The sequence below is a fragment of the Parus major genome, chromosome 2, assembly GCF_001522545.3.
Source record: "Parus major isolate Abel chromosome 2, Parus_major1.1, whole genome shotgun sequence".
NCBI classification, from domain to species: Eukaryota; Metazoa; Chordata; class Aves; order Passeriformes; family Paridae; genus Parus; species Parus major.
The window spans coordinates 45,732,880-45,757,101 of record NC_031769.1 but is presented as its reverse complement, the minus strand read 5'-3'; the positions used below and the strand labels follow the sequence as shown (position 1 = coordinate 45,757,101).

General features: G+C 41.0%; 1 protein-coding gene across 3 annotated transcripts in view; it reads right to left on the bottom strand.

Annotated features, from left to right (window-relative positions):
• BMPER (BMP binding endothelial regulator) overlaps positions 1-24,222 on the bottom strand; it is a 151,979-nt gene that overhangs the window by 126,308 nt on the left and 1,449 nt on the right. For 2 of the 3 annotated variants that reach the window (XM_015619660.3, XM_015619657.3), the window contains exons 2-3: positions 23,877-23,962; positions 867-966 (exon numbers count right to left, since the gene is read on the bottom strand). In XM_015619660.3, coding sequence (XP_015475146.1) covers positions 867-966; positions 23,877-23,891 — 115 coding nt within the window. In that variant the 5' untranslated portion in view covers positions 23,892-23,962. Of the gene's footprint in view, positions 1-866; positions 967-23,876; positions 23,963-24,222 lie in introns of those variants that run through there. The other variant, XM_019005800.2, reaches the window with a different exon arrangement.

Sequence of the window (24,222 nt, the reverse complement as noted above, 5' to 3'; positions counted from 1 at the left end):
ACCAGTGAAGAATTAAAAATGACAGAGGAAAAATAAAATAAAGCTGTCTGAATTTTACATTCGCCACCTCGTTGATTGTGGAAGCAGTCCCTCAGCAAAATTAGTGCTTTAGAGCGTATTACTTACTGCATCAATACAAAAAAAAAAAAAAAAAAAAGACTACTTTTCAACTTCATCTACTTGCATATTTTTCATGTGGTTAAACATGGCAGATACATGCCATGCATGCTTACACTTTTTTTATTATTATTTGATCATTATCTCATTTTAAACAGCTTGGAATATACAATATTGGTCAATAAATAAATGTATAATACTTGGAAAGCTTATTTTGCTTTCATAAAAATGTATACAATATTATTGTTTGAATCAGGAAATGTTTAATAAAATTAATAAAATTGCTCGGTTTTTTTTCCAGTATGAGGAGAAAGAGGAATAACCATGGATAAATACCCTGGTCTTTATTACTCAGAAGTATTATTCTGTCCAACCACATAAAAAGTTAAAGAGACTCTTACTGATCGGTGACTGCTAGCAGATTGATGTTGACCTAAAATATTTCTGATAACATTAGAAGGGGGATGACTCTTAAAAAACTGACAAGATAGCGATGAAGAAGAAAGATGTACTTCTAAAGGATTGTTGCTGTGCAAGAACTAAAGATTGCAGGATAAATGTGTGAATTTATGTATTTCTCTCAGCTTTGTACACATATGTATTTCAGTTATGGTTACTGCCCTCTTCTAGCCTCTGGTGACAGCCAAGTCCCAGCTGAGAAGGTACAAATTTAGTCCTATCTTTGGGAACCTAAATGTGCACTGATAACATTTTAAAAAGAGGGTAAAATGACAGGAAGGGAATGGCACCTTTGCAACGCTCACAGCAAGCTCCTCTCTGCTTAATGACGAGGGCACAGTCCTTGGAGAGCACTGGACACTTCTCTCTTTTGCACGTCACTTCCTTATTCTGGAAAAAGAAAAAAATAAAAAGAAAAAAAAAAGACAAAAGCTATTGCAAGCACACCAAACCCAAGGCTACCATTTCTTGCAATTCAGAAAATAAAATGTGGGCACAGCAGTCTGGTCTTTTGCTTCAGGAGAGGTCCTTGTGATTTAATACACCTTCCTTCCCTTGAAGGAACACAGTAGAAAAGGGTCTTTGAATAATCAGGGAACCCAACTAAATGGCGTTTAAACCCCATTTTGACAGTAATTCATGAGTGCTTCCCAGTCTTGTACAGCAAATGTGATGCACTGAAGAAATCCATGTTACTTAAATGAACAACTACCTACATGATGTGCTTGTTAAAATACCCTCGGGGTCTTGAGGAGCTGCCCCATGAACTGCACTGCTCAGGAATCACTTCTCATAGTGACAGAAGGACAAACAGCAGAGAAAGAGGTGGTAACCTCAGAGAAGACAAAATTCTGCCAATGCAGAAAATCAATTTTATCTAGAGGTTCTTTAAAAGAGGCTACTATGTACTATATCAGACCAGATGATTAGTGTAATTCATCTTTCTCTCCAAAATGATGAGAATCAATGAAACACCAGAAGCAGACAGGCTCACTGTACATTATAATGTCATCTTGCTATGGCAAAAAGTCAGTGATTTCCCAAGGCCAAAGAGCACATTGACCACATTAAGGAGTGTCAATTGAGGGTGTGCAACAGCAGGCAGCAGAGATATTCCATTTATTGCCTACCTTGCCCCAGTGGTGTCAACCCTTTTGGTTATCCCTGCCATTAAATAGGTGCAGAAAACAATACTTTGGGCGTTTCTTTTAGTAAAATTTTGCTACTTCAAATTCCTTACTTAAAGTAGCCCTCTGAAGTCACCTCCACCTATAATTAGTAGCTCAGTTCATTAGGTGACACAGGTGGCCATCTAGTACGTGCAAGTATCCACCTCACCCAATCTTATGACTTAATTAGAGACCAAAAAAATCAAAGGGCTAGAAAAATGTAAATCATAAAACTAAGGAAAAAGAAGCTGTGCTTTCCAGTCTTTTTATTTTGCTCCCTGTGGCCTTATTCAAGGTGCCTGTGAAGAATAACACACAGCTTTTATTACACTCCAGCCCTTTGTCTAAAATCAGAGGTTTATTTACTTCAAAGTCACTGCCTGATCTGATGGGAGCTATAAAGGCACTTCAGTCTTATCAGTGTAAATGAGGACTCACTCTCACATAGACAGTGTGAAATCAGCAAATGAGAATCAGGCCCTAAAGCGCAGCTGCGGCAACACAAACGCTTACTGTAAAAAGCCAGGTCACTGCTACATGCTGGCTGTTCTGCATCACTCCAGCCCTGCAGAGCAACCATAAATGCAATTTAACCAGCAGGTTAAGCTGAATTTATGGCAGGTCTGTAGCTCTGGACTGGCACAAAGCAGCCACAACGCAGAATTGCAACTGGTTCAATATCTCTTTTAAAGCGCTCAGTGGAATCTTGATTCCCATTACATAAAGTCTGTTGAAGGGCAGCAGTCAAGCTTACCAACACAGCTACAGTCTGTATTTTAAAGGGTTCTTCTAAGATCTGATTATCTTTAATGAGTTTGCTTAAGGAAAGATTTAATAAGTCTATCAGCCCCACTACCTTGATCTGTGGGAAAATCTGCCTGGTGAAAGTGGGTGTGAAGGAAAGACAAAACCCAGTTTAGGGTTTGTTCCTGTGGAGAACATGGTTGACCCAGCTGCAGCATGCATTGTGTACCTCTGAGAGAAGAGGTGCCCTGTGCCCTTCAGAACCTACCTAGCTGGGCTGGATGTGTGTAAGGAGGGCCAGTGGGCAGATACACATTGGACTCCAGCAAGAGGGAAACAAAAATAACACAGTTCTGTATTTTTTATTAATTCCCTGGTTCCCAGAGGACTACTGGGACAAATTCCTCAAGTATCCCAGCTTCCTAGGCAATTTCTCCCCTGAGTGCTGTCTGCCTCCTTCTACCCTTAGGCACATCCTGACATGGTTTCTTCTTGTAGGCAATGCAAGGAGTTCCTAAGGATGACCCCAACACACACATTTCAAACAGGAGAAACTTGCTAGTTATTTTTCCCAGTAGAAGCCTCCTGTTTTCCCCCACATTGCAAAAATCAGAAAAATTCTCTCCAGTGATGAGCTTGGTAAAATTGAGCCAGCCAAATTTGGGTCTTGCTCTTCTTTCCTTATCACCAGCAAAGCTGCTAGTTTTAGCAGGTTTTCTGGGAGGGAAAATTTTGGAATTCATGTGCTGATGCCAAGGGCTGTTTTGCATTAAGCAGCTGTTCCACATGAAGAATATTAGTGGTCCACAGTGCAGTGACAGGAACTGAAGGGCCCTTCCCCCTAAGAGGGTGTCTTAAGCAGTAGGCTACAGATTCACATTTCCTTTGTCAGTCTCAGTAGACTTTGAACAATTTGCTGTTCAGTGCCCTTGCTCCAGCAGCAAGGGGCTTGTTCTTCATGCTCCCACAAGTCACTGGTTCTTACAGCAAGGGTACTTGTGGGGAAAGCAGGAGATGACTCACTGAATTGCCTCTGGATGTGGAAGGCAGCAAACCGGGATCACTGGCTCAAAGCTCACTTATTACAGCACAGGTGGGGAGGAGGTTCCCCACTCACCACCCACTGCACTCTTTTTTCAGCTCTGTCCCTTGGGGGAGAAGCTGCATCTTCCTGCCTTAAAGGACAACTCCATGTATCGTAGGTAAATAGAGCCAATATTTGCCAGCACAAGAAGAGCAGCTAAGCACTAAAACAGGGTAGGATTTGCAAAGCTGGTGTTCATCGTCTCTAGCTTGTTATAGGCAAGGCCCAGATAGCTCCAAAACAGGCTGTTTCAGATGTCATCCCAAGCTGCCATCAGGGCTGGGCTGCTCTTCCAGGGTGTGAGGTACAGCATCACTCAGGAGTGCAGCCCCACCACTGCTTGTGGGACCTTTTGCTAAAAAAACATGCAGTAAAGCCACAAATGCAACATATTGCTGCCCTGGCATAGTCCTCATGGCAAAATCCCTCTTGAAGTAAGAAGAGATGAATGTAGCTCCAGGGAAGTGCATTCTCCTACTACTTCTATTACTATTATTACTATTATCCCAAAATTCTTTTTAAAAAGTCCTGCTGTTTTATCTCAGTGCTGTATCTTGTGGAAAACAAAGTCAGCAGATGTGGAGGAAAGGGTTAATGTACCATGCTGATCCATCACAGGCCTGCAGCAGATAAAGCAGGGCTGGTAAATCATTGTTTAGTCTATTGCAGTCAGGCATTATCCAGTGCAGATCTCCTGGGCCCACTGGGTGTAAAAATACAAAAATAAAACAAAAGACTAATTGTCATCTGGAGGCTGGGTTTTTTTCCTTCACCCAGTTGCCCAAAACACTGCTCTTAATGTCTACTGTCCATCTGCTTGTTTCAATTTTGCTGCCTCCTCCCCTCCCATTTCACAAGGGCAAAGTGGAGGCTGAGAGCAAACGGGACTTAAGCAAGAAATCCTTTCCTTCCAATTATGTCCTCTCCTACCCCCAGTAATCATAACATTTCATGACTTGTCCCAGCCATACATTTAGAAAGTCGCTAAGTAGCTGCATGCAGGAGAGCTGTATTACCAAGCCTCCATCTGTGCTGTCAACAGCGTCTCTGAATCTGTTGAAAGCTCTCAGATACTTTGAGTTTTGCTGTTCTTAAGAGAAAACTTCTTAGACTGCAACAATCAGAAGCCAACAGTTATGGGAGGGTAGGGGATTTTTTTTTTCCCCTTTTGTTTAAAGGACATGCACTCTGGCACCGAGAAGTGCGGAAGAGACACATGGCCCATAAATATATAAACCATTTGCTAAGTCAGAAACCTGGGAGTCAGTCAAATCCATAATAGGATCCCAAGATTCATAATAAATAACTTTTAATTATAGTCCTGCACAATAGTTATTTTAAACAGATGGTTTATAGATTCACATCTGGGATTATTTTTTTTTTTTTAATTTAGTGCTCAGGCACACACACAGAAAGGGAGAGAACCTCAGCTAAGGTTTCTATTAGTGTTGGAAAAATACGTATTTTTTTAAAAGAGGTCAGGCTGATCCAGAACAATGCTGCTGCATCTGACGCAACTCCCCAGTCAGTGCTCAGCTCAGCAAAGGGTTCACTCTGGAATCCCACACTCCCTTGGAAAGGAAAATTTAGGGAAGTGCTAGAGGGTCACCGTGGACTCCTCACTACACTCACCAAGCCCAGCTGCTGGAGAAGTCGTGTTCTAATGCATCTGGGGAAAGGATCAGAAATTTTGTTGGGTGTTCGTGTTTCTCCCCTCTCCCACACTGTCAGTGAGAACCAAGGGTTCTCCTTAACTTGGCATGCAGCAGTGATGTCAAATTCCCACACAGGAGAGATACACTAACCAGACCCAATATCACTGTTACTGCTTCATGTTACCTTTACTACAACCTCCTCTCAACGCAATTTGTTCACCTTCTACATACACCTCATATTTTTTACCTTCTATCAAAGAACCCCACACAAAACAGCTCTTTCTGGAGACAAATTATATCAAACTAACAGTCTTAAACTCATATGGTACAGCTAAATAAAATGCCAACATGAAAAGAAAAAAAAAAACACACACACACACTAAAAAGGAGTCTGAATATTTGGCAGAGATCTTGGAGAGGATATGTGCCAAACCACAGCTTGGAAGCCACAGCCAACTTTCTACAGGGTTCCCCACTGGACTCCTGCCGGCTCACAGCAGCCACCAGAACGATGGCTCTTTTCAACCTGGATTTGACTTCAAGAGGGGAAAAAAAAAAAAAGTAATAGGAGTCTGCTTCATTTATTCAGGACTGTACCAAGGAGTGCTTCCATCAGTGGTATTCTGAGCCCTCTCTTGTGCTGTAACAGCTGGCTGCAGAAGACATTGCAGATGTTTCTCAGGGGGCCAGATGTCCACAGTGATGGTCTGGGGTTGCTTTTATTCTTTCTTTCTTTTTATGTATTGAAAATGCTTTTAGGAAGCTTGCACTGCATTTCTAATACCCTGAGGTTATTAATTATTTATACCGAATGGGAAAAATGTTACTTAAACTTTCATTTAACCAAAAAAAAATGCTGTGGAGAGAAAAATAATAAAAGCAAGAGAGACAGATGAGGTAGAAATACCAACTACCATTAATGACTAAACCTGAAAACATTCTATTTCTACCATTATTCATCACAGTCCCACTGGTAATTATAATAGGACTCCTCACCAGGTAGCACAGGATGTCCTTAAGTTTCTGCTAGGAGAAGCCTGTGGGATCACCCGTGAAAACAATAACAATTTTCAAACAATGGCAAAAGTTACCCCCGAGGAATTTGGGATGGAGCTTTCAAATACACGCATGTGACCTCAGGAGAAGAAAGAGCCATTCAAAATTAATGAAACAAGTGTATTCAATTGACACAGGCAGCCTCTCCACCGCAAGGCAAAGGGCAGGCTCAAGCGCAGCCTCCCACCACGTGCCATCAGCCCCATGTTCTTAAGCCACGCTGCTGGGCTCTCTGCCAGGTGTTGCACACAGCCAGAGCATCCTCTCAAGTGCACAAAAAGCCACACTCACACCACAAGGGCCACAAGGAGCAAAAGCCTGGGCCAGTACTGGCCACAGGCTCTGTCCTTCAGCAAAGCTTGGGAGCTCCCAAGCCTGGGCCTGCACCTATGTTTACGTGCAAACAACCCCAGAGTTGGGCCAGCTCAAGAACAGGCTCAGACACATGCTTAACTCACAGTCTAGACAAATCCTGAGGCTCTTTCTGAAAATAGTACCCTTGCTTCTTTGGCACTCCTGCCTGGCACTCTTTGTCTCAGGTCTGATTCACAAACCTCCCTTTAATTGGCAGAGCTGATGCAAGCAAGGGATTCCTGGTAAAACTGTGGGACTGCTGGCTTCCATGAGCCTTTCTCTACCTGAGCAAGAGCCACACAATTAGACTTCAGGGAGGAGACACCATTCCTCAAGAAGAGATGTTTGCAGACCCTTTGAGCCACTGTCAAGGAAGGTGAGAATAAGGTCTCATTTCCCTTGTTCCCTTCCAATTATCTGCTGGGGTTTTTTTCCCTTGCAAAACAAATTTTGTGGGTACAGTAAAAAAATGGTTTAGCACACTAGATGCACTTCCAAACTCAAGGTGGAAAAATATTTCCCTATGAAACAAAGTTTCTTCTCTGGAAAATGATAGAGTTCTCTCCATTTGCCCACATAAACTGACAAACACCAAGGCATATGCTTCATAAAGAGAGAGAAAGGTTCTGTTATTTAAAGCACATAAAATTATAATGGGACAATTCACAGGAGTGAAGCCAAACACACTTCAGTACCTTCAGCATTAGGCCCTTGCCTGTGGCAGAGCATGACCACGATTTCAGCATGAATTGCATTAGATACAAACGACAGTATTTTAGTTCAGTTCACAGTCTCTCTTTCCTTTTTTGAGCAGAGCACTAGGTTGCCTCCAATTTGCCCCCTCATCCCTGTAATCTGTTTAGTTTATCTGGCCTCTCAGGGTGAGCAGGGAGGAGGCTGCAGCCTTCCCTGTGGTGATGCTCGGCCAGAATCAACCATCCCCCTTCATAATTCGAGCTCTCCCCGCTCCCCAGGAAGGATGATTAAAACAAAGGCCCTGCTGAAAGATGACACCAAATTTCACTTCAAATGGGTCATTCCCCACTACTGTGAGGAAGACATGAGTATGTGCAAGTGATTCAGGACAAATCACTCACAACCCCTTACAGACTGAACAGATTTTTTTTCTTTTTTCACTGTGCTTAATGATGTTCACCAGCATGAGGAAAGTGACTTTGGTGGCCTGCTGCAATCCCAACACTCCCTGATGGCAGCCCTCTGCACCAGTATTTGGTGAAAAGAAAGCACCCTCTCTTCCTCCTGCATTTGCTGGCTTTAATACCAAGGCTGCAGCTGGGGTCAGAGTCCCAGAACATCAAATGTTTTGCAGCACATCCCTGCTCCAGTGAGCTTAGGGACAAAGTAGACATGGCCAGACACAATTACTGTAACTGCAGATTGAGTCAGTGAGAAAGCCAGAGCAGGATCCTGACTGAGTAGCTCTCAGTCTCCCTGTCTCCACCTCAACCTCCACGTGCAGCTTCAGATTAGAGCTCTTCAGCTGCACAGTTATAGGCAACACTCTTTGCCTGTCAGCAGAATAGTGTGGCAGCCTTCTAGCAATAAGAGATGGGGTCTTCACAAGTTCCCAGCAGTTCATACCGCAGCAAAAAAAAATATCCAGAGTAATCCAGGAGCCAGATTTCAAGGAGGGGTTACACACAAGGTGGGAGACCACACCTTCATATTTCATGAGATGCACATTTAAAATTCACACCTTTTTCTGTGAATTTGAATTCACAAGATTATATTTCTACTTTATCAATGAAGAGTTTGAATTAATTATCAATTACCTAAATCTGATGACAATAACTAAGAAAAAGGTAGTCACAGGTAATGCCTGTCAATTTGAAGCTCCAGCTGCAAACCTGTACCCATGCTGCTGTAAAAGGTTACAGCTTACTAACCCAGCCCTGTGAGTTTATGATCTACCACTTGCTAAATGTTCTCAGCTACACAGTCAGCAAAACCTTTTGGATGATTACTGCCCAACTTAATTTCAGCCAAATGGGTGATGGTGAAAGCATGGTCCAGCTTAGTCCTAGTCAGGTTTACCCTGACTGAAGCTGGTGGAGAATTCATTCTCCCAGAGAAGTGTCAGGCAGCTGAGGGCCATAAAAGATGGCTCAGCTACCTGAGCTTCATCAACCAAACACAGCTGAAGTCAGCATATGTGGAACAGAATTACTGTCCTGAGTGTTCTAATTCCTGGAGCATACTGGTCCCCTGTAAGTGCTATAGGATGGCTTGGAGAAGAAGTCTGCCAAGAAAATTGCTCTGAAACACCCTAAATAAATTCTAGTCCTAAAAATCATTGAAGTTGACACTCATGAATTATCGAGCGATTTCATAGAGGGCAAAGCAGATTACACCAAAGGTTTAAAACAAATTAAGAAATCATCTGAATTCAGCAAATTTTAGATCAAATGGTGTCATGACTCATCTCAAAAATTGCCCATCAAAAGAGTGCCCTAACAATATTCTGCTTTTGTTTCTTTACTAATGTTATCCCAGTACTACGCAGTGTTATTTTTCAGAAAATATTGTCAATGAGAAAAAAAAAAAAAAAGCACAATTAAAACAATAAAAAGACATCAAAATCAAAGCATATCAAAATCAAAATCTATCAGTTCAGAATTCCAATTTTTGGATAACTATATTTTCTATTAGAGACTGAATACTGACCATTACTATTTTTTCTTCTAATGTTGTGAATTAAAATTTCATTTAATATTTATCAAAAAGAGATGCATTGACTGATTTTAAAAGAAGAATAATTTCATCACATTTTGATAGGCTCAATCTACAAATATATTATCCAAACAATAGTTACCTGTCATTGCATCTTTATTACCTTCTCTGTCTGAAGCCTGCTTACTCAGTCTTTACACTGGAGATTTCAGCAGTGGCAAATGCTCTAGTTTTGGGCTTCAGTCTGTTCTAAAAACTTTGAACAAAGCAGCCCTTGAGGCCTGTGTACTTCTTAAAGACATTAAAAAGCCCAATGGGCCTCCTAACTTACTCTGCAACAAGTCATATCCCATGAAGAAACTCACTTCTGTACAACACAAAAACAGGGCTAGATTAAAGAAAAGGAAAGAAAAAGAGCAGGGTCCCCTGCTGCTCTGTCTGGCCAGAATCATGTCTTTTACTGCCCATATCCTCTAAAGAAACGATGCTCTCATGATATATTACCCTAATACATCACCGAGTGACAGTTTTCTCATGATACTGTATCCGTAAAGATGTGATGCATGCCAGAAGCAGCGACAGGAGATCTCAGCTGGGGGAGAGAAAGGGGAGGGATTTTTTTATTTTCTTTCAAATGTTTAAGCTACACTTTGGGGTTTTCTAATGTTATTTTGAAAGGAAAATCCCTGTCAATCGTAGCTTCCTAATCCAGAGGACTCCTAGAAGTTTTGCAGTCCAGCTTTTAAATCAGAAAGCACCAAAAAAAAAAAACCAGTCTCTTCATTTAATTAAAGTCAGTTTTGAAATAGGACCAAAATGCTTGAGGAACAACAACCAAATAAAAATAGTAGCCCAAAAGAAAGAAGCAATGGGAGTCTGTTTTCTATTATGAAATTATTTAGGCAAAAGGCCTCCAGACACTGCTGTTTTAATGAACTTGCAAGGAAACTGAGCACTGACCCTGAATTTGTTTTCTTACGTGATCTTGCCTGTACTACACAGTGGTTTTAGAAAATAAAAAAAAAGGTTATTCACAGCAGTCTGCAGAGAGAAGGCACAGCCTCCAACTTGTCAGTCAGTATGGAGAAGAGCAGGAAGAGAAAAGGAAAAGGAGCATTTCAGGCAGAACCCCTCAGAGAAGGCTAAAGCTTTCAGGGTCTTTTAATGCTGCCTTCTACTCACAAAGGCTCACTCATTTTTGCTGCAACTGCTGCTTGGCTGCTAGTAAAATCTCGTAGGGGCCATGGTAATCCTGGGTAATGGGCAACTCACGGCAGGCATCACCCTCAAGCTGTCTTCATCCAGCTGCCGCCAGCAAAGGAAGGCTCAAGGTCATGGGAGAATTAGTCAGAAAAGCTTCTGACACCATGATGTTTCATTTGACACATCTCACTTCTGTGTGTCTCTACTTCATATCTACTGAAACTTCTTTGCTTCCATCAGATGCAAAGAAGAAAGGTAGAATAAACTTTCCTGTGTTGTGATTAATCACACTGCCAAATTAAGTAAGATTGTGACTTTCAAACCTTCAGCCAACACTGTAGCTAATAGGAGAAAAAGTGTATTTTGACTTGTGGACTAAGCAAAAGCGATATGGAAGTCATTGAGAAGAAACTGAAAGCCAAAGCTGTCAATGTCACTTTCACAGTCCTTGAGCTGACTTTGACCATATTTTGTGGCCTGGCCATGGCTCCTTTTGGGTGAGATGTAACAGCCCTCAATCACAGCAGCGATCACTTAGCCACATAACAATACCACTGCAGTCAATGAAACCACCCATGAGAGCTCAGAGCTTTGAGCTGAGCTCTTCAGTGCAGACGCATGCACAATCCCCTACGCTCTGGGTAGACCCTGTTAATTAAACACTTATTTTTAAATGCTGCTCTGGAAAAAATTTGCTGTCCAAAATAAGAAACTCATCTTGCACAACCACTTTCTTCTTGAAAAATCCAGTGGTTAAAACATGTTTTTGCATAATCGTAGCCCTGCAGGGACAGTTCTCACTTCTGAAAAGCAAATTCCCTTCTTTCTGTTTTGCACATGTACAAACAAACAGATTCTGGTATGTCCAAAGCTTGCAGATCTCAACTATAATAATACATTGAATAGAAGCCATACAAGCAGGTTTTTTTTCCTCAGCCTGTGTTCCCTTCACTCCTTCCTTTCCCCTGCCCCACTTGCACTGCAGGAAGTAAAAAAAATACCTGTTTCTGACAACTAAATGGAGCTGACATTAGAGCGAAGCTCGAAGGTGAACAGGGTATGCACAAGTCATTTGTCATCTTGACAAAGTGAGATTTGGTCACCAGTGGGACACTTGAAAGACATCTGAACAGTTGGCCTTGACCACCAGCATTTCTTACAGCTTATAAAGGGACCCATGGGACCAAGAACACAACCTGCTTCTGGAAGTGACTCCTGCAGTGGTACCTCTTGATAGATGTAAAGGCAGTGTGATATATCAGGTGCCATTAAGATCTTTGCTAGCAGGTTCTATTTACATAAGTATGGAGTGCAGATAGCATCTTGTTAACCCAATTAATGAGACTCAAATGTCAGGAAACAGATTATGCCTGGCTCAAAGTCCACAGTGCTCTGAAGGCAGACAGACATGATTTCATTGTGTGGGACAGCGCTGCTCTCTTTGAGCAAGAACTCAGGCAGCAATCCTTCCACCTGGACAGCAAGGAGAGGCAGAAAGATGATCTGAAATACAAGAGTTTCACACCTTTAGCAAAAGAAGGGCTCTTTATGATGGAGGACTCAAGTGTCCTGTAAAACAGGGAACCTGCAGCTGAACCGATGAAAACTAAAAAAGTATCCGCTTGTGGTCTTGAAACTTAATGTTTTATTAAGTGGACCTTCTTCTGCAATTAGAGAAAGTCCTTGTTGCCAAGTCACAGCCGGGTCTGGATTAGAAGAGAAACACTGTTTCATCCAGGCTGTCCACACTGCTGCGTTTTACATGGGCAATTGAAACGCGGTTCTCTACCCTGGAGATGAGAGGGAAATTCCCTGACCAAGCTGAGATCACTAACCTCTTCATCAGTGACTCTCCACATACCGCTTTATACAATAAACTGCTGTTCTCCCTCAGCCTCCAGCTATAAAGCTCTGTGATGTAGAAGCAGATGCTCCTGTCACCCAGGTCAGAGCAGTGAACCCTGAATGGCACAGCATGAGGTGCTTGGCCCTAAAACAGAGACGGGGGGGTGCAGGGAAGGATCTTGTACTCAGCAGTCAGCTCTCTGCTCAGCATGACTCTAAGAAATTCCTGCTCCGAGCTGTCTTCTCCATGGAGGAGACAAGACAGAAAGCATGGGCTGCCTGGGCCAGCAGCCCAACATCAGCACTGCTCAGTGTCTTAACCTAAATCCTCCAATGGGAACAGCCACAGGGTGTGTACAAACACACAGGAGTCATATTAATTCTCCAGACACTTCAAACCCTTCTAAACCTCTGGTTCCAGAGCCATGCATAGCTCTCCTGAAGTCACATCACATCCACATCCTCCCGCACCAGCAGTCCTTTTTCCCACTGAACAGGCTTTGAGCTGCCTACTCATCTCTCCAAATGGCTGCTTTCCAGTGAAACTCCCTTTTCTGGTACATGATTTGTTTCCTTTTTCCCTTTTTTGGCTCCTACCTTTGTATGCTCCTGTATGTGGACTGGTTTAATTATTTCAACAAAAACCCCAATGATATCAAAGATATTCCTTTTATACTAAAATGATTATACAAAGTTTTAGGCAGCAAATATGTACACTTCACATAACAACAAGTGCATTAAATCATTCAAATTTCTTACAATCATAGCCTCAAGTTCTAGATTTTTTATAAATTTCAGCTTCAGATTGATTTTTGGGTCAAATGATGTTTGCCTGAGGATTGAAGGTTAAACTGAACATATACAGACATTTTCTCAGAAGCCATAAAAACCACAGACTTCTTCAGTTTCCTCTGCATTTTCATGTTAAACAAGTTCTGCTTCATTATCAGTGCATCCTGCTGCATCTTAAATGTCTACATCAACAATTTCCTCCATAAATGTTTCATGTCTATAGATCATGGACAGATTATGCCTCAAACATGCATCTGTTAAAAAGGTTTCTTACACTACCAGACCCCCAACATTTTAAGGTGTAGCAATTTTAAATTTTCAGCATTTTTTATCCACTGCAATTGCAAACACCCACCAACCCTTGGTTTAGAGTCTAAAGAACTTGCATGCTTTGCATTTTGTCTGCCAAAATAATTTTATTCATTTATTAGAATCAAAAGGGTTTTCCAGATTGTATCACCAGTCTATCTATCCCCAGGACTGTTTGAGTAGAAGGGTAAAGTGCTCCATATGAAAATTATCATCTGTGCAGTGTCATATACAGAAAAAAAATAATTATTCTCTGTCACAAGCAAATGATCAACAGCCTCACTGTAGTAGAAGAGCCTTCTGGTTTGTCAATCTTTTAGGTCTTACAGGCAATCCTTCAGCTAACAGCCTTATCTCAAAGCCAGCCACCCTGCCTGGCTCCTTCCTGCCCCAGTGGTTTCTAGGTGACATAATCTCGAGATGTTTCACTAACTGGCACAGTCAGATCATAATCATTATGTAGCCCTAGAGCAGTCATTTATCAGCTCTTCTCCATCTCTCCCAAGCCATACCTCAACCATACATCCAGATACAAAAAAGAACAAGGAGACAATCTCAGGACAACCAAGGTCTGTTTTTCTTCATCCACTAATAAATCCTAAGACAAAATAGAAAAAGAAATGCAAACGTATGACTCTAGCTGGCCATCAGAACCCATTTTGATGATTCCAACTCCAACTCCCATTTCCTGTTAAAGCCACCTAATATAACTGAACATAAACATGTCAAGAGTAGGTAAAAAAAAAAACCAAACCCCAAACAAGGAAACACAATCCAAAACACATAGACTTCTAACCTACGAGCTGTCAGAAATCTGATTTTCCTGGCCAGGGCTATGCAACACAACTGCTTGCATCCCCCTGGTTATGGAGGAGTGCAAGGTGCTGCTGCCATGCCTCAAGCAAGATGTTTAGGCATGAAAGAGGATTTGAGCCATACCTGGCCTTATGGGGACAGGGCTGATCCTGCCGCTAACAGAGGAGCCTGGGGTTACACTGAGCACACCTGAGCTGCCCAGGGCTGAGCTCTACCTGGTTTTCAGAAGCAGAAATGGCAGTCTTCAACTTCTCAAGTCTTACAGGAAGTTTCAGAACTGCATGCTGAGGTTTACACATACTTCAGGCTGCATTGCTACCAGGTGACCGACTGGCACTGCCCAGTGTGAACTAGACAATGTCTGGAGCAAAGTGCAGTGCAAGCAGGTCAGCAGAGCTCTGAGGCAGAGTTAAAGATGGCCTTACTCAACCTCTAATACTGAAGCTTCTTGTAAAGGTTTACCTAAAGCAGGGATTTTAAAAAAAATGGGACTGCAATTTGTCTGGGAAAGCATCAGGTCTTCAGCATCATTTTTTCTACATGGCATTTTATCACATCCTCATCCTCAGTACTCACAAGAATAAATACATCCCAGCTCTAGTGCCGTTTCACAGGACTGTCTTTTGCCATGGCACTTCCCAGCAGACACGTACAATGCTTCCCTCTCTGAAAAAACTGGGATACAGCACAGAAAACTTAAACTATGGCCAGGAGGCTGATGTGCAGAATTGTGAACAAAACAAGAAAAAAGGACAGAAAATCATAGTCAATGCATGAAGACAAGTTATTTTCTCAGTGACATGGTGGTACACAGTCCTACTTTAACACAGGATTATGGATGACCATCTAGAGCAAGTAGATTCTAGACATGGGGAAAATGGAAAAACAAGAAATCCAGAAAAAAAATTCAAATAAATAAATGGAGAGACAGACAAAAATATATGAAATTCAGGTGTCAGCACACAAAGTCAGCTTCTGGGGATGATAAGGGATAAGATCCATGCTGTACTTGGACCCAGAGCTCAGCACTTGATTCAGTTGGATGCAGAGCACTGCACAGAGCTCAATCAGCCAGACTAGGAATTTTTTAGCTGCAGCTTAATGCATAAGATGAAGAGGCCAAGAGGCCTCAGAGGAAGTAACCACACCAGTTATTAGGTAAACTATAAGCAAGTACCAGTGTGATAGTCATTTTAACAGTAGTAATACAGGTAAAAGCTTTTATATAATATTGGGGTTTTTTCTTCACAATGGTCTTTTATTTGACCATAAGCTCAATATAAAGTGATTGTGTTTTCATTTGATTTTTTTGGGTTGTTTTTTAATATTTTTCTTCCCTCAACATTTTCTATTAAAACATGATGGGGAAATAAAACCAGATATTTGGTGGGGAAAAAATATCTATTTTTCTACAGCAGCACAAAGCAGAGCAGCAGAAGTACTGACACTGTAAGCCATTCACTTACAGAACCATAATTCTTAAAAGGACCATTAACAATTCAATGGAAGAAACTTGAAAGCTAATAAAAGCTATATACAGGTAACCGTATGCTTTTAAAATGCCATTTTGATATTGGACCAACTCTTTAATAATGTTTTTCTTATTGGCAATAAAAAAGTGTCTTAACTTAGACTGATCCATTTTGCGCTTATTGTAGACACATTCCAAGGACATTTGCAAGTTATATTAGATTTTCCATTTAGTTTATGGCATTTTTGTGCCCTTCATACTTTCCCATGTATTATTTATACATATTCTTTTGTATTTGAGCTATCTGATCCTTTAATTACACCAAAGAGAATCTCATTTTCATACGTGATGGATTGGATCTTCATCATCATTACAGTGACATATCACCAGCTCTCTTCCAGGAGGGTTTTGCCAAGACCTATAATCAGTTCAGCACTGTGTGCATGTGTGTATTTGCTCAGTCCAGCTGACTATGTTAGAAATGTGCAAGTAGTGAACTCTTCACTGTCCTATGTGGTCTGAGAACAACATGAAATAAATTCTTCCAGCCTGCAGATTTCAAGAAAGGCTTCATCATAAAGCTGTTACACATGACTGTGTACCACATCCCCAAAATAATTGTCACGACAAAGCAGAGTGATCTGAAGGCCACCATACCTGTGCATGGATGTGCCACAGTCTGAGGCAGCTCTTGCATATGAGGTGCAGAAAGAGAACATCTAAAGCTTCACGGATGGCACAGACACAGCAAACCATACTACACAATCCATGTGCACTCCCCAGAGGAGGAAATCAGACAAGAAATTGCACGTGGTGCTACTCAACCAGGGTGGGTATATCTGTACATGGAACTAAACTGACTTGAACATTCCTCAGAATTTCTGATGGAAACTTTAAGGATCAAGCCAGGGCAGCCATCCTCTACAACAGACAGTTTGTCAGGCAGGTTAAAGCCTTGTTTCACAGGTGTTCTGCACGAATTACATGTACAGGTACAGCTGAACCTACCAGAATCATCCTCCAGAAAAGCCTACCGAAGTAACCACGATCCACCTCTGGGTCTTAATCCAAGTCACTTCTCTCTTGGAAGACCTCCTTCATATAGACATATATATATACACATACATATATATACATATTCCTACATACATTTCTTTAGTTTCTATGACAAAGCACATATGGGACACCCTGCTGCACCAGACATGGCGTTATGTCTGGTTTTTGTTTTCAGGGTTTGTTTTTTGGGGTGGGGGGTGTTGGGCTTTTTCATTTCAGAGATGGCATATACATCTGTAATTGGGGAAAAAAGAAGACTAATAAAACTTTCATCATGTTGAAGCATGTTTGTGTTTCAGGAACCCTTCATGTTCCGATCAAAAAAGCATTCTCTTTTGGAGTAATATGGGGGGAAAAACTATCAGTACACTACTGTATCACAGGCTTTTTTGTCTCTCTGTTTATTATTTTTGTGGGTGAAGAGAAAGCTGATTGTATTATACAGTAATAAAGGCCTAGAATATTTAAATTGAAAGAAGATGCAGTCTTGGTAGACTCTGTAGCTTATGTATGTAAACTATTGAAATTAAATTAAATAAAATAGGTATGAAAGAATTGTTTGATGATTTTCTGTTTGGTTTTTAATATGCACTACTCCACTAAAAGTCATCTGGGCTGCATTATACCTTGAAGCAACAACAATTGAATCCTCATGTACTAAAACACTGCCATCTTCACTGAACATATGTCAAACACTTGCTCTCAAGCTAGCTACGTGCTTTTCACTTGTGCACACTGCCACAGAAATCAGCTATGCTATAGGTAAAGAACCCCAGCACATCGAGTAGCTGTTTTGCTTTAGTCTGCAATGAGGACATGGTTTTTAGGATTGGGCTTCTTTTTGGCTAGGGATGTGTGTGTCAAAGTTATTTCATCAGTTTCTTGGTTTGATTGCACTTGGTTTCACCAATTTATTAGTTCAAGCTAGGCAGAACACTAGGTCTTATAATGACAAATTTAACATAATTTTTTATGAGCAAAGGTCAAATTCTACCCTGCTCATTTGGATATAAAAGCAGAAATTTAAACTACAGAATGGTGTTTCATACTGAATAAAATTTATGGCAATCAAAGCTATGATTTCTAGTTTCCTGAGCTCCTGTCTCCAAACCTTTCTCAGATTTCCAACAGTTGGTTATCCTTTCTGGCTCACATTTATTTCCTTCTGGTCTGGATTTGGGTGATAAAAGGCTGAGACATATGATTACCACTCCTCAGGTGCAATTGGCAAGTTTAAGGCACAAGCATGAGGGAAAAGAGGAGGAGAAAAGGTGGGGGAAATGGCTCTGGTTTAGATGTGATTTGTCAAGATCACTACTGGCTTTTATCAGCTATTTCTTGATGCAACTCACTTTGTTCTAATCTATGTTGGGGGAAAAAAAGATAATAAAAGACCTTTTCTCCCCACAAAAAAAAAACCATGAAAAACTCAAATAATTCATTCTCTTCAAAAAAATTCTAAAAAGCCCTTGCAATGTCAAGGCCGCCGTTCGCTGAGGTACACTTATCTCTTTCCTTGCAGTTTCTCACTTCTACCCTGTCCTTTTCAGCTGGCATTTTTGGTACGTTCATTTTGAAACTACATACACCACTGGCCAATGGATACATTATTCTTGGATCCCTGCTTGCTTCTGGCGAGGTGTTCAGGGTCCATGGAGATGATGACAAACGAGCATGAAATTACATGGCTCTGCACACCACCGCTGGCACCACCACCTGTCATCGTTGTCACTGCTGAGCTCATCTCACCTTCAAAAAACTCAGCACTTAGAACTTTAACTCAGGCTAAGTTAATTCTGTGGTCTTTCTACATTCTCGCCCTATAATTATGCACAGGTTCTCGTTTCACCTATTTCCGACGGACTGCAGCATTTTTATGTCTTTTCCACGTGAATGTCGAAGCACGTATTTCTTGAAAGCAAATGCCATAATATCAGTTGTGAGCCTACTTCTATTTTGAGTGTTAGATACCTTCCAGCCAAAAAGCTGTACCAACAAAAACTCTGCTGAATTTGATCATTTACCGTACTTGTACCAGAGCTGAACTTAAATATTCCATGCCTGTTTTAAATGCTGACACTCAAATAAAAGAAATCTAATCAAAAATTCCCTTAACAGTCTGTTAATAGCATTTTCCACCTAACATTTCAAAAACCTCATTATACAAGAAGTCCCAAACTTACCAAAATGTGCTAGGCTTTCATATTTATGAAGTCTTGTTTGTTTCTAATAACAGAAATATACTTATGCCTCCACTCCCTTCAGCCCAAAACTTTCAAATATAAAAGAGAAAGATCTGATATTGTCATACACAACATGTTTGGGCTTCTCAAACTGCACAAGATGTGCAAAATGCTCCTATGGATTAAAAAAAAATCATTTTTCCACAGATGTGGGAGGATAATTTTAGAAGATAATTTTTGCATTAGGTAGCTATAATCGCTTGCAGTCTTACAGCCTTTAATAACTGGAATCAATTTCTCAAAGTGAATCAATATAACTCCATTATGAATACCATCAAGATTATGTCTTTTTACCTATAGTCATCATTACCAATTCAGACTAAAACACCTAAAATTTTTTCACTCATCTTCATAACCCACAGTTTCACTACTTTGATTTTCCGAAGCCAACAAGACTTAAGAAATTTTTACTGTTGACCATTAAGCATGACAATGTCAAAATATGTTCTCCAACTTGTATTGGTACTGTCAGGGGCCACACCATTATCTGAAATAACAGTTTCCCTTTTTTTGACAATTTTTCTGCGTGGGGTTGGTTAACCTACTGCCCATCACATCCAACATTTCTTTTCAGTGTTTACCTTCACCTGATACAGAACTTGCTGGAGCTGAGAACATTTCCCATCCTTTCATCAGAAAAGCCTTCAGCTATAAACACAGCTGCAATGGGATGCTCAGCCATGGCACAACCAGAAAAACAATTTTCAAGTGCAACTCCTGTGTATCTGTTTTACCCATCAGCTCTAAGTACTCTCTCCAGTGTCTAACAGCATATAAGGTGAACGCATTTGAAAGCAGGTACTTTCAGTTGCCTTCAGCTTTCTTTGTCCTTTTCCAGTATCTCAAATCCTATGGAAAGCAAGGGAGGATGTTATATTTCCAGAGACAGTGCATCTCTGAGGAGATACAGAGCCACAAGACATTCAGAGTGGAAGTGGGTAGAACACCAGAGCACTCTGGCTCTAACAGCATTTGCAGATAGCAATAGCAAGTCATAAAGTATACTACCCCAAACCTCTGGATCATGAAAACAGCTTTAATTTGTCTTTCACCCATCCACGCCTCAGAAGAAGCTCAGGAGAGCAGACACACCAAAAACCTGGCATTTGTGCAGCCTACCTGTTTTCAGAGAGACACAAAAAAAATGAGTATGTTCAGATTGTGACTGTATCACCCACATATACTTGTAAAGGGGAAGTGCATGAAATGAAAACCAATGTCTTTGTAGTCAAACCATTAGACCAGGAGTTAGGAGACCTGAGCTTTCATCAGTCCTACAAGAAATTCCTTGTGGATAAACCACATTCTGTTCTTTAACTTTGATGTTTTTCTCTAAAAGGACAAAACCAAAATGGCCATTTGTTACAGTCAGCTGTAATTAATCACAAGTTCTACAGAGATCAAATTCACTCATGTTTATGTCATTGCTAAAGTGTGGTAGTTGTAAAAGCTCACATTGAAACTATTGTCTAAGAGATATTAAAAATTATTATTTTTGTGACATTATTAAGACCATTAAGTTGAGACATGTAAATTATGAATTTGGGAACTCGAGATTTTACCCACGGAGTCTCATTCAGCCAGTAGTTCTTGCATGTAGAGTATTTATGTGTACACACACCTACCTGCCCACCCTTAGTCTTACCTGTTTCCTTATATTAAAGCCAAGCATCGGAGCTGTTCCATGTACCCCAACACATTTTGACAAGCAGAGACACCAAAAGCAGAGCTACCTCACTGTGGGTGCAGTGTCTTTTTATTAGAAAGCCTTACCCATAGTTCAGAAGTGAATGGTTTACCACACACTGTACATGAAACCTCCAGCATATGACCCTCTGTGTGAACTCCTGTGTCATCTCAACTTCTCTTTCCATGTGTTAGAGCAAGGGCTCAAGAATGAACAAATCTCTTTTGGAAGCTAAACTTGGCTATCTCTAGGAGATCCCTACCAACATCCATCTTGTGTTAAAGATCCAGGGGTTTGTGTTAACAACAAAATTCTAAAACAAGAGCTGGAAGCTTTCACCAAAGCTGTGTTCACAGACAGCAAGCAGTCTGTGCTCCAGCTGCATTGTTTCTGCTCACGTTCCTACCATGAAGATCAGTCCACCCTGTCTCTGCTAATCAATGAGAAAAAACAACTTTTGGTTTTGGTCTTCCTGCCAAGACTTTCCAGTGGTGTAAAAGGAATTGATTTTGTAATTGCTCTTTGCAGTCTTCATTTCATTATTGCAACTTACTCATAATCCATGAGCTTCCAATGTTCACCACATTTACTCCTAGAGTACTACCCATTACTTTACCCTCCAAAATGATTTAGCCTGATAAGAGAAAGCCAGAGATCATTTTGCTTATGCTGCCTCTCATTCCCTCTTGTTAGGATGCATCCGCATGCTCCACGGGACAGTCTGCAAAGTTCTGTCAAACACTTGACAATACAGTCCCTGCATTTCAGTTCTGTGTCCTCTAATTTGTGAGATGGGCAAAGTCCTGGAAGAGAGTTAATAGAATCATGGAAGGGTTTGGATTACAGGGACCCCAAAGATCACCTAGTTCCAAACCCCTCACCATGGACAGGGATGCCACCTGTTAGATCAGGCTGTTCAGGACACCCATCCCAGGCCTTGGACACTGCCAGCGATGGGGCATCCACAGTAACTAAGATATTCTTCTTCTTCCCAGAGCTGTTCAGATTTCCATGACTTGTGTTGTTATTTATGGCAGCCTGTGGTCATGGAAATGCATCACCACTAAGGAAGACATGCCATAATCCAATCTTCAATTTCAGTGACTCACATTACTGGTTTTTTTTTTTAATATAGGTGTCCTCTGATAAATTTTCTGTCCTCCCTTTAACAGCAATTGCTTCCTTTCTGTAACAGCTGATCAAGCTCTCTTTTTAATTGCTCACTTCTTACAGTATGAACATCCATCAGGTTTGCCCTTGAAGAGTATGATCACTCTTCCAGAGAAAGTTCCTCACTGAATTGTTATTAAACAATCAATATTTCTACTTGAATGTAAGGCAATCTGGTTTTCTCTTCCCTCCTGGTCACAAATCACCCCATTGTTTCTTTTGTTTTGTCTCTCCCCATACCTCTTAAAATTGATCTTTTCCCTTGGGAGAGGCCTAAACAAAGATTTCAGCAGTGGGCAGTCCAGTAAGTCACTGCTTTGGATGCTGCACAGCATTAAAGCCAGTATCTCCAGGCAGGTTTCTTTCTCCTCTGCCGAGTCTCCCAGCTTCCAACTCAAGAAACAGATTGCACTTATCCTTTGGCAGAGATAAAAGAGAGTGTAGCCAGGGCAGGTAACTGCAGTAACTCACTAGGCATCTGTGAGCTTAATAAAACATAGTGTTCTCCTGGCACAGAAGGGAGCCAAATGCCCTCAGCTGCCATTTCACTAAAGTAAGCCCTGCAAACCACAGGGATTTAGAGTTCTTACATCCAATGCTTTTTGCAGTTCTTCATGCTTGCACACTAAAAGGGTGCTCATTGATTTAATAAAGCCAAGGTCTAGAGAGATCTATAAATACAAGTGTTTTACCCTCATGCATTATTGCCCTGATGCCCAAGACTGAACTCCTGCTCTTTCACAGATAAATTGCTTCCTCACTGGTTAACACCAGCTTCCATTAGCAAAAGTGGTGGCAGACATATTTGGGAAGGTCATCCATGATAAAACACAGCTTCATCTCCCTTTTTCTTTTCCCTTTGATTTCTTTACTTGCCACATCCCATGTTCCTCTTTTTCCCATCTGACTCTGCTCAGAAGAAATCAATAATGTATTCTTTATCAATATTAACTAAAAAGTTATCAATGAGTCTCATTTCAAATCTGCTGAACTCAGTGGAGTGACAGGTATCAAACTCAAGGGGCTTAAGATGATCTTGGTCCTACAGTTGCCAAAATTGCCTTCTAAAAGGCAGTCTGAAACAATTCTTTACATCTTTTATGGACTTACAATAATAATAATAGCAATAATATTAGGGAGACAGGGTGTGTTGATACTTCAGTCCTAAAGTAGAACACATTCTGTAAATTCAGCTACTCTGTAAATTCCAAACTGTAAAACATGGGGCTTTCTAGCCTATACTTTTCATTGCATTCAACAGCAAATTAAGGTTTATGGCTTTTATTTAAAAATATCATAGAAAGTTTTATTTAGAATGACTGTTTTACAATAACTCCTGAGCCTTGGCTTGTCCAACTGAACTGCTCCCAAAAATGCTTAACTCTGAGACAGAACAAGGAAGAAGGATTTCTCCCCAAAATGTGTATCAGCTAGTAACACCACTGAACTCCCAGCACAGCAGGAAAAGCACTCTGACAGAAGCATCACTTGTGCTTTCACTGTCATGTTATTACAGCACATACAGTCACGTTGCTGCCTTCACCTTGCACCCTTGTGGAGCTCCTCACCCACTGGGACTGTGACAGGGAGCAGATGGGAGCTCAAAGCAGCAGTGTTTCCAAATCTTACCTTTCCTTCTTTTTGCTGAGCTACAAGACTTCTAGGTGTACCCCCAATTCTGTGAAAGTTCTCCCCATAAATTCACATGGCAAACATAGTTTCACAGTGTCCTGAAATAAAGGCATGTACAACTTTGTGCCCGGGCTTTAAAGTCAAAGAAATGATTGCCAGATCATGTATTGAGTTACTTTCCATTAGCTCAGCTCTGAGATAACCTTGTGTTACATAAAGGCAACAGAGTCACCCAAGATTTGATTATGTGAAACATTCCCCTCTCTGTGCAGTTACATTTAGTACACGTCTGAATGTTCTTACTAGCTGAAAAACACACTTACCAGGCAAATACACATTATGCAAGGGTTGTCAGTGATAAAAGGTATCTGCAGAATTTCCCCTTCATTTTCACATTTTGCAACCGATCCTGAAATAGAAATAAAAATTTTTAAGTACTAGCATATTTCATTCCACCCTGACAGTTTTGGAAACTATCCTCTTCGCATTCACATTTAACCCTTGCTCCATTCCTAGCCCTCGATTTTAAACGCTGCCTTAATTTGCCCAACTTAATCAGGCAAGGATGTTCAGCGTTTCTGCAAGATTCTAAAGAGAACAGGGAAATGAGTGGCCCTTTATTGCCGCACAAACCTAGACTTTCTTTGTGCCCCAGTTATAGCAAAGGAC